General features: G+C 33.4%; 1 protein-coding gene across 2 annotated transcripts; it reads left to right on the top strand.

The window, feature by feature from the left end:
* Positions 1-1,020: 1,020 nt before the first annotated feature.
* On the top strand, positions 1,021-10,449 carry LOC117154216 (uncharacterized). Of its 2 annotated transcripts, XM_033329009.2 has the most exons (11): positions 1,021-1,487; positions 1,956-2,173; positions 2,541-2,651; positions 5,099-5,231; positions 5,334-5,433; positions 6,024-6,255; positions 6,679-6,910; positions 7,016-7,134; positions 7,315-7,458; positions 7,681-7,809; positions 8,421-10,449. In XM_033329009.2, exons 3-11 carry the CDS (start codon positions 2,604-2,606, stop codon positions 8,649-8,651), a joined length of 1,368 nt encoding a protein of 455 aa, XP_033184900.1. In that variant the 5' UTR covers positions 1,021-1,487; positions 1,956-2,173; positions 2,541-2,603; the 3' UTR covers positions 8,652-10,449. The 2 variants fall into 2 exon arrangements, with proteins under 2 accessions (XP_033184900.1, XP_033184901.1); XM_033329010.2 differs by lacking the exons at positions 1,021-1,487; positions 1,956-2,173; positions 2,541-2,651 and adding an exon at positions 4,228-4,471.
* Positions 10,450-11,180: the final 731 nt, after the last annotated feature.

Genomic DNA, 11,180 nt, shown 5'->3' with positions numbered 1-11,180 from the left:
AAAACATAGTACACAAAAATACATAAAATAAAATAAAAATACATAATAGTACACAAACACAGATTGTTCAATTTTTAAATTATAAGTCAGATTAACAAGATTTTTCTAAATTAATAGAAAAAGTTCCTATTGGAATGTAACCAGTGATATTTAAACAGTAAATGTGTATAGTAAATAGTAAAATATTATTATTGTTAAAGCTAATATATAATTTTAATTTATAATTATTCTACTGAATATAACTATATATATTTATAACTATTTCTAATTATTCATTTGCTGTCAATTTATATGAAGATCATGCAAGAAAAATATGATAAGTCCATTTTTACTGATTGTTTGGATTTAAGTGACAAAAATACATATTTAATTCTAAAACCAAATGTATATATATATATAGTTCTGACTTAGAATTGTTTGACAAGATATTGAATTTTAAACTTACTGTTCAATGAAAGACAGAAAATGTGACTTATCATGTTTTCCACCTGTGGTCTTGCTATATTTTGCAGTCAATCAAAGTACCTGGATTCTTCTGGATAGTATAGATAAATTATTATAGCTGTAATTGTAACCATTGTCAAATTAAAAGTATTAAATAATTTCAATTTAATGAAGGTAGTATGTGTTACTTCTAATTATTGATTAATTTACAAATTTTGACAGAATTCACATATTGATACCAAAAGTCAACTAATGTGTCTAGATTCCTATAGTTGATATATGAATATAATATAGTTAATATAGGATATAGGAATAATAATAATAGGATATAGAGTATAGATAAACTATAATTGTAGTTACATGTTATATCCATTGTCAAACTGAAAGTGTTATCCCCGAACAGCTGATTGCGTTTAAAGGATGTTCAGACTAGGTACGACGTGTACCATACTAATGTCGTATTGCATATGCGTGTATGCAACGAGAATGGAGAACTAGCATCACTTGCGTGGGTGCGACCATGCGTGGTCGAAGATTCACGGACGGCCTTACGGATCGCAGATGATCCAGCTCAATCGTCGCAACATGTGCACGCGTAAATGGCATTGCCTCGAAACGCTCATCCTTCCGTCCTCGGCGAACTATGACGATCCGAAAGGCGTGAACACGCGACACACAAACGTGCGTTAAAGATCGATGGTGTACATACGTCGCAATTCTAGTCGCCGAGCATATTCGCATCGATGTTGGTCTCGAAAATCGTTGAATAAAAAAATTCGTATTAGTGATCTCTATAAAATGTCCCAAGTGTTTTTAAACATTAAACATAAATCGTTAAATCTATTGGTAGGTTAAATTAACGATTCATAATTTTATTCGAGTGTGGGTCTAGCCTGAATTTTTTAAAATACAATTTTTAAACTCGAATCTTCCCAAACGAAGTCAAACTGTAAAAAGAGAAATATAATTATTATAGTGTACACAGTGTGAAATAATGGTTCTTATTTGGTGTATATATGAAGCGTCTATTATCTGAATTAGAGGTTTGTGTTTCCTCTCTTTACTTACACTGAACTGAATTACGGCTCTAATGAAAAGAAAATAAATTGAATGCCTATTGAAATAAGCTAACTGCGCAGAAGTCGGATTACAAAAAGAGGAAGTATTTTTTTAATGAATGAAGAGTGATGGGTTTAGTATCTGAAAAGTTCTAGAGAAACTTAATTAGATATATTAAATTTAGATACCGAATATATATATAGATATCGAAAAATTTTATATTATTTTTTCTGTTTTATTTATATTATTTTCTATTTACTTTTTGTCTATTATTACCTATATTGTTATTTTATTTATATTGCTAATCAAATCAGAATTCTAGTAAAATTTGAAAAAAACAATAAAGCACTAAATTGATTTAATTACGTCATAAATAAATATAAAGGCGTGCTCAGGGTGATGGTATAATTGCAAAGAAACAAGGATGATTCATCACGATAATTTGAATACAGGTTCGCGGTCTCGAATCGGTTGATCGAGTGCCAGCATCGAGAACGACGTCAGTGCCGCGGCTCACTTCCGGTCCTCTGCGCCGGTAAAACGAAATTCTAACCGAACGAACGATTATCTCGAAACTTTTCAACGAATCATTCAATACTTCGAAGCAGTTTTTTCAAATTTGAAGTAATTACAACAAGTCTTCCTTGTTTTGCGATGTATTATAATACAGGTTAGTAAAAATCTTAAACTCAATTCATAAATTTTCATTGACTACATCATCGGCTATCTATTTCGAAAGTACGATGTATCTTGATTACAAAAATTGTGAATTTTGAAATCTTGAAATTTTACTTCATTAATTTAACCGAAAAATAGGCATTAAAAAATTTTTAGGTTTTTAGTAAGGTTAGATTACTATTAAAGTTACATTTTTATTGAACTTTAGATTTTTATTACTTTATGAATGATTATCTTATTTTATTATTTAATAATTATTTTACAATCAATTGTTGTTCTCTTTTTTAAAATTTTAATACCATAATAGGAATTGAGTATAGAAGAAGGTTTAATAATAAAGTATTTGTTGAAACGTATAGTGTAATTGGTGCAGAAGCTCGTTGATCTTCTCAACCGTTGTAATCAAATAATTGCTGTCGAAGATGGTACGCGTTGCACGTTTGTCCCACACGAAAGAAGAAGCGTCAAAGGTAAGTTAATTAATGGAAGCGGAACTAAGATGAAGATTCGTGGAAAACGGAGGACAGCCTAGTGTATATGTTGTTTGCCTAAGAATGGTGAATACATTTGCAGCATACTGCGTTAGTCATAGATATTTCAGACGCAAACGGAAATAGAACCGATGCCAAAACGTGTCGCACGTTTTCGATTCAATTTTTAATCGAAGTTAATTACGTTTACATTAATTTTCTGTTATACAATCCTTGATAATAATAACTGTCAGCGAAAAATAAAGGAGACAAAATGTAATGCATTGCTATGTATTTGCATATGTTAATGCACTGCAATAAAAAAATTATGATTAATTGAGAAAAAATTAGCAGGTTTGAATAAACTTGGATATAATATATCTTCACTTATGTATTATCTAGTTCGCGCCATTCATTATTCATTCATTCCATTTTTCATTAAAACAGTGTCCAATTATATTGCTAGTAGCATTATCATAAATTTTACCGATATATAATCTACTATTACTATTTTCGTTATAACCACTGAACTCTTGATTCACCATTACTCTATGTAATTTTACACACTGAATTATACGATAACTGATGAATAATACGAATAAAAAAGTTTCTTTTTAAGATTATAGGATCAGTTTAAGATTATTAAAATGAATTTTTAATAATATTCCTATGATGTTCCGATGATTGCCGATTTATAGTTTTGTACTGATTTATATTTTTGTTCTAATCACTGTCACGAGAAAACACACTCTGCGTACACTTAAGTAAAAAAATTCTTGGCGCGAATAGAGTGTAATCTAATTCTAAGAAATTCACCACTCGAGCTACTTTGGGTTCACTACGACATACAGAACACGAGGATTCCTAAATTCCTGTAATACCAACATTCCAATCGCGTCAGGTCTCCAAGATTTTCTCATTACAATAAACAACTGAAATGTTTACAAAATCATTAGATAAAACTTTTACACAAAGGGAAACATAAAGCAAATGAGATATTAAACACGGTAAACTTTGGTACAAATTAGACGATAACTTCCTTATGCACATAAAAATATAATATGAAATCTAATGGATCTAAAATCCAAACAATCAATCGGATAACTGATATTTTACTGTATTCGACGGTCCAGAAAACATAAATGAGACATTAAACACAGTAAGTTTTAATATAAATTATATGACAACTTCATCGATGTGCACATTAAAATATAACATAAAGTCTAATCATTATCATTAATTCAGACTTCATATTCGTTTATCTTCACTCATACTCTTCAGAGCGACTTCCATCACTTTCTACTTCGAAGAGGCGAGAGAACACGCGGTAGTTCATCGAGAAGAACCGTGGACGTCCGCGTTCGACAATTTTCGGATCCACCCTAAAAGCGTGTTTCGTCGACACGAAGCCGAGGATGACTCTCGTCGGATATTTCAGTCCACTGTTAGCGCGGTGCAGCGCGCATTAATACGTATGTAAGCTCGTATCGTGTGGCTGTATATTCGCTGGTTCGTTTCGCTCGCTCGCTCGTGGCCGTGCTGTCTATTATTAGTCGACAGTCATCAGAGTCGGCTGTATCAACGCGCGGTCGAACGACAACGCGGAAAAAGCTGGAAGAAAATTCGACGAGAAAACGCGAGAAAACCGCGTGATTTTTCGCATGTCACGTGTCAATTGATAGACGGCCAGTAGTTACTGCTCGTGTTGCCGGCAAGTTCGCCGTTCCCGCAGTCACTGCCACCCTACCGCGACAAGGATATCCATCCGACGCTCTCTCGACGCCCTTGGAAACGATGATGATTCTCACACGCTTTCCACTGTGAGTTTCCCCTGTTTGTTTCGGTACTGCGTCTTTTCGTCCACCGAAACGACATGTACAATCAGAGTCTCTTTGTTGCAAGCACGTTTTCTTTTTTAATCTACACGTTTTGAGAAGTAGAGAACATTCTGAAGTGTTTCTAGAGATTGCTTTATTTCCGAGGCAGAATCGTATTCTTCTATGTTCTCGATTTTATTATAATTATTTATGTATAGGAATTAGATGTTTGAATGAATTAGGTAATAAATATAATGCGAAGAAATTCTTTAGAATAATTGCTGTTTTTATATTTAATCTGTATGTTAATTTATTGAGAATATTTTGTGATAGATTTTGAGAGTTACATTTGTTTGAACATTTGTTAGAATAAATTGTTTACAAGTTGGGATTAACCATCACTATAGTTCGTTTGCCTCTAATTAAATTTTCATAGGGGATAAAAAACGATATAGCAATGCATAGATATAATGGTATCGACAGGATTAGAAAAATTTTAATATAAAGTACGGCTGTCCTTCTATTATTAGAGAAATCAATTTAGAACGCTATATACAGTTGTCTGTAAACAATCATTGTCACGTTCTTTTGCACAGCTACTTGAAATTAATTTGTTGTTTAATCTTGCAGATGAGGGATGCGGTTCCACAGAAAGGAACTAACAATAATAATCATAGCAGTAATAATAACAATAATAACAACAACAATAATAACGTAACCACGTTAAAAAGTAAACCTTCCTTGGAAATTTATCGTCCTCCAGGTTCATATTTTACAGTTTTTATTTTATTATATCACCCTTTAAATATCATTTTATTTTTAAGAAAGTCAAAGAATTTTTCTAAGCTCTGACATATTTTTTTAGGAGGAAGAACGGAAGGAACTACGGCGAACACGACTAATCCACGATTAAACGTGCATGCCAAGGAGTTCACTATGAAGCAGAACGATTCGCATCCTTCTAAGTGAGTATAAACTACTTATGGAATACCTAAGACTAGGTCGACGTATCGAGAATGCTTGAAGAATGTGTAGAAAGCCAAGACGAATTTCTTGCAAGTAGATTTATTATTAAAGCAATTTCTAGAGAAAAGATCAATTAAAAGATATCCATTAGAAATAGATTTTATCTTGACATAAAGAAAATAATAAATTGTAATCTGATTATTAAATATTGACATTTTATCTAAAAAGAAAGAAAAGATACGTGCATTGTGTATGTTTTAAACAAAATACCTTTCTAACAGAGAAGTAAAAAGAGTTGAAAGTAATTTCGAAACCAGATTCATTTTTCGAAGCGTCTTGCGAAATCTAAATATTGTAGATTAGTATTCGGATCAACGTTCGAAGTGAAAGATAGAGTGCAGGATTGTTTCAGCGTGTTGTAATGGCATTTTGATAATACTTATAATGTTAAACGATATTACGTCAGAAATATAGGCAAGTGTTACACTGTCTTATTGCGACCTATGTGTGCTTAATAAAAAAAACAATAATTTCAGTTCAGCGTTTTGCTATCTATTTAAATGATCGGCGATTAATGATCTTGATTCAGGTCTCGGACAAATGCTTCAGAACGATCTCCGTATTATTTGCAACACAGCAAGTCGAGTGGCAACGTGCATCGGTATCTTTATGCTCAGCAGCAACAACAAATACAACATACCTTTCAGCAACATCATCATCAGACATCTCGTCACTCTCAGAGCGGTCACCATTCGACGGGATCTGCATTACGACAGTCACATCCGCTCGATACCTCAGCATCAAGTGGAAATATATTACATGTAATGGAAGTATATTACATGTAATCATCTATTTATAAAATTATATCAATCATCGATTGATAGAACATGGATAAGATATAAAAAAAAAGAAAATACTCAAAATATTAGAAGAGATATGAAAGAAATGAAGTTATATAAAAATAAACACCTATTAGCAAAGGTGAAATGAAAAATATTAGAAAAACAGAATACTACGGAAGACGACAAGTATTAAGCATTTATTTTTCAGTATTTTCTTGTTATAAAAAGATTAATTTTAATATAGATGTAATGTATTATTCAAAATCATTTTATTTTATATTATGATCTAAGCTGTTTAGCTTTGCGTGTTTTAAAACCTGTGAAAAACCTTGTAGAATGGAATGCAAGCGCGCGTAGGATGAACGTGAAAGTATCGCGTACTAAATACATTTTGTAAAACAGGGCTCGGGTAGGGTCCACTTCAACGTAGATCAAAACGATGTCAAAGCGAATGCAGCAAAACCTGCTAGGCTCACAAAATCGTTATCCTTTGTTTCTACTTATGGACTGAAACGATCGAAAAGCTTGAATGCAGCCGACGTGTTGGCCGCGAAGGCGGTGAATATTTCAGACGCGTCTGAATTGGGAAAATTTCCACCTGTGATTCAGGACACGCTTCTGAGAGCTATAGAAGGTAACGATAAATATTAAATATAATAACTTTATGTTTCGAGGGCGAGGAACAATATTTGTTAATTACAATTTAGACACTGGTTAATTATAATTTCTTTTTATTTAGATCCAAATCTATTAAATGCTCGAACTCTAATGGAACTCGTGCGACATATACTGGAGAGGGTGGTCGAGAACCGAAAGTATGCTGAACCAGCAGCGAAGATTTGCATCACTATTATAGAGGTCATTATTCGTTGAATTATAATTTAATATTAGAATGCGTACAGTGTCGAGCATATAAATTGCAACATTCTATTTTCATAATTTGCGCGAAATATTTATTATTTATATCTCTATTATTATTATGTCGTGAAACGATAAAATTATGAAAAAAAACTCATGATGGAATATTTTGTGATGCAGAAAGAAACAAAGGAAACTTTTTTGGAATCCTTATTAAACACGTGTCAGCAATGGTATCAAGACCGAGTTAAGATACTCTACGACGGCTCCAACTATCATCGTTACTCCGCCTTCATGACGTTTTTGAACGAGATGTATTGTCAGGTAGAATCAATTTGTCTCGTAAAACAATCTGTGATAAATACTTGACTCATCGAAGTCTATAATACAATGGGATGATCTTTAAGTGATCGTGCAACTGATAATTATGTTCTGCAATACTATCTATGTCGAACCAAACTTACTTTTTGCCATATCGTGACTCAAAATGATTGGCGCACACACATACCTATGTATCCTCGTACATATGCATGATTTCGGTTACAGCTAAAACGGAGGCAACTTCAGTTAAAGACACAACAGGAGGGCGTTCCTCCCGGACGTGTTCTTCTCACACTGCTTTGGAAGTGTTGCCAAGATTGCTTACAGCCTCCAGTTGTAAATTCTTTGGCTGAGGTAGGTTCAACATAGCACCAATACAAATATTAGATCGATGCGTATGAATTCTTGCTTTTTTATATAAAACTCTAAGATCTATGTAACTTCCTTGAAACATCATATTATATTTACTCAAAATAATTTATATACGATTTAGCGTACTTCCTCAATGGATTAATTATGTATAGAAAATCTTTAGATGAAGTTGTTACAGATTCTTTATTTACAGATTTTTTAAAAATAATTCTTACATTAAAAAATTGTCTAGAAAAATAAATTTCATGTTTCGAATGTAAGTACATATGAAGTAAGATTCGTAATAATGTAGATCAGTTCATTATTGTTTTTTATAAAGAATCATCATTATACTTTTTCATAAAAACGTATTAAAGATATAACTGAATTTTGAAATTAAATTAATGTTTAATCATATGAATTGTGATTATGAAATTAAAGGGACAACACTTTTAAAAGTTGAAATATATAATTAAATAGATTCTCAAAATCTTGCCTTACGTGACATGTAATTACATACTTATGGAATGACCTACGACATATATTAGATTTACATTAACATAGTTATACTAAATAAAATGACAAGAAAGTAATTATTTCTTTTCGTGTTAAAGACTGACTGTCTGTTCTTCATCCTAACCTGCATCGGTAAAGACCTGGACACTGAATTACCTGCCCAGTTGCAGCAATTGCTTGGAAGTTTAAGAGACGCTTTTCTCGCGGAAGATACAATACTACCTTCAGTCAGGAAGACCCTTTTACAACTGATCGAACTTCACGCCGCGCATTGGCAGCTCCCAGCACCGGCAGTCGTTTATTATTATCCTGGATCGACCTCGAAATGATGTTCTCGCCCTCTTGATCCTTCCGTCCGTTCGTTGGTTTTCTGTGTGGATACGTGTAGACTTGTAACGTGCGTGTGAGTCCGTTAACAGAATTACTTGTAATTGAACACATGCAAACTGTATGGACCACGTGAATAAAAAGGAAACGAATGCTGTCAGTGGAGGCTGCAGGGCGTAAGAAGCTATTTGAAGGTGACAGCCTGGAGCAACGTCGCTCGTTTATTGGTTTTACATGTCCCATTATCATGGAAATATTAATTTATGGATAGTGGCATAGCTTTTGAATGTTGGTTGTTTTTTTAAAACAATTATATCGCTTAAATTTATTAGAGGATCTTACAATTAAAGGAGAAGTTGGGATATTGTGAGACGCTATAATATTTGATATTATAGATTCATTTTCAATATTTAGTTCGTATAGTAACTTATGCAATGTTGATAACCCTCTAATAATTTTAAGTCCTATTAACCATTTGCGCTAGAATAATGTGTTATGCACATCACTACTTAAATATCTTAAATGGGAAAAGGATATACATAACACGTTGTTCGATTTTTCTCTATTTATATTTCAAAATTGAAATTCACAACGAAAATAATGTTATCAATCAATCGTATTACAACCATATTACGTGCACACATTATAAGATTTTATACTAAGTACTAGCTCGCTGTCGATTGTTATGGTTGGCTGTGTTAAGAACGTCTATCGATCAATTACCAGTGCAAGTGGTTAAGAACATTAGTTTATTTACACGATTGTAACGTAGCGTCTTGAATGCGTAATAAATGGTTCCAAAATGCAACTAGGAAGCTGTCTGTGACGCGTTCTTGCAAAATCTTTGTTAATGTTCAGGCGATTATAGATGGCTAATGCGTCAGCTTTGCAAGATGCGAATGACCGTGATCTCGTTGTTGCCACAAAGAATGATTGTGCCTCGTGCGATTTTGCAAAAAATGATTTACGATGATCGGTATTGCGCTTCTCTGTGAGAGATGTTGCAATTCGCGGTCGATGATATTCACAGTCGTTTTGTTCGAACGAATTCTTGGATGTCCATAATCCATCGACGCGACGATAGATGCGTTTTCTAACGGTTCGAATTAGAAATTACTGCGTTAGTAAGTCAATGGGTTAGGAAATCAGGGTCAGTCGAAACCAGTGCGTTGTTTATCCGAATTATCCCGCGAACATCGCAAGATCTGAGGGATTCAAAGGACAGGTTAAGGTTCACGGTTGAACGGGGACCTTAAGAATTAGGCATGTATATGCGTAACGAAGCGACGAATGATTTTACGGGGCCGATATTTGCAGAGAGTACGTCATCTTTGGAGAAACGAAGAACATGGATGATCACGATCTTTGATAGACATATTCTATTTCGAATTTTCCTCAACTTTTTCCGTGAATACGATGCTATACACGAAGTACCTTAAAAAAAGTAAAAATGAAGAATAAGAAGAGACGAATCGAATCAAAAAATGATAAAAATTACCGTCGAACTTGTCGAACGATACAATTTACAAAAAACGACCCTTACGTGGAACGATCTGAACGTTTGCGATAATGATGATCGTTATATAGTTTTCTGTTCTTAAGCTTGTGGAGTAAATGATGAATAAAAAAATGTAAAATGTTATTGTACCTAACGGTGTGTCCTGGGTGCATTAAAATTCGAAATCGAATGATTTTGTTTCTGTACATATTACACAATATCGATCACACGACACTTGAGCAAAGTAGCGCATGTGAATTACTTAAATTAAAATACAGGTGCACGATTCTTTTTTGTTTCAACTCGTTAATCGCTTTTCAGCCTTGTTTGTATAGTAATGACGGTTTTAATTTCAGGTAGTAAAACAAAGGATATACTGAACCGTAGACATGAAGACATGTATTTCTCTGTGCGATTGCGTATAATTTGAAGACTATTGGTAAACGGTCTGTGATTCATCATAGAAAAGATGAAGAAGCTTTCTGGAAGGGAGCGGTCAAGCAGAGAAGAACGGTGCTTAGCATGACATATACTCTTAATAAGGAATATGCCTGCCTGATCTCCTTCTCGAAATGCAATCGCCTTTGCTGATTCGTGCCAAGGGCGATAAAAATCGCCCGGTTGCAGGAGTGCAAGATCTCTTCGCAAGTTGACTCACTCTGTGCGTGTCTTCTTCGAGAAGCTTAACTTCTCTTCATTAGAATTACCCTCAATTTTTATTTAATTTTATCCCATTAACATTACTTAAAAATATTTTTCCAATTTTTCAATATCTTAAATTCTTTTTCTGTTTAAATACTTAACAAAAATGTGTTATTAGGACTACTCTGCAATTTTTCAATTTTGAAATACATGGTCTATATATAATCTATTACTTAAGGATGAGTATCATAGAAGTTACAAAATCTCAAAGCAAGTCTAATGTCGAGGAATAGCGTTGCTTAACTATTTACTTTTCTAGTCTAACTTTTACTTTAGGTGGTGTAAAATAGGAAAAAAGAACACACCTGTGCGACTGTTCCCATAAGCAGAC

This window comes from Bombus vancouverensis, chromosome 3 (genome assembly GCF_051014615.1).
Source record: "Bombus vancouverensis nearcticus chromosome 3, iyBomVanc1_principal, whole genome shotgun sequence".
Taxonomy (NCBI): Eukaryota; Metazoa; Arthropoda; class Insecta; order Hymenoptera; family Apidae; genus Bombus; species Bombus vancouverensis.
Note: the sequence above shows the minus strand (reverse complement) of the source record. Positions and strands in the feature narration are given on the sequence as shown.

Bases quoted from the DNA above. Each gene is read 5' to 3' on its own strand.
- LOC117154216 (XM_033329009.2), top strand. From the start codon at position 2,604: ATGGTACGCGTTGCACGTTTGTCCCACACGAAAGAAGAAGCGTCAAAG. The intron at 2,652-5,098 runs GTAAGTTAATTA...TTAATCTTGCAG, and splicing joins CGAAAGAAGAAGCGTCAAAG to ATGAGGGATGCGGTTCCACA. The intron at 6,911-7,015 runs GTAACGATAAAT...CTTTTTATTTAG, and splicing joins GCTTCTGAGAGCTATAGAAG to ATCCAAATCTATTAAATGCT.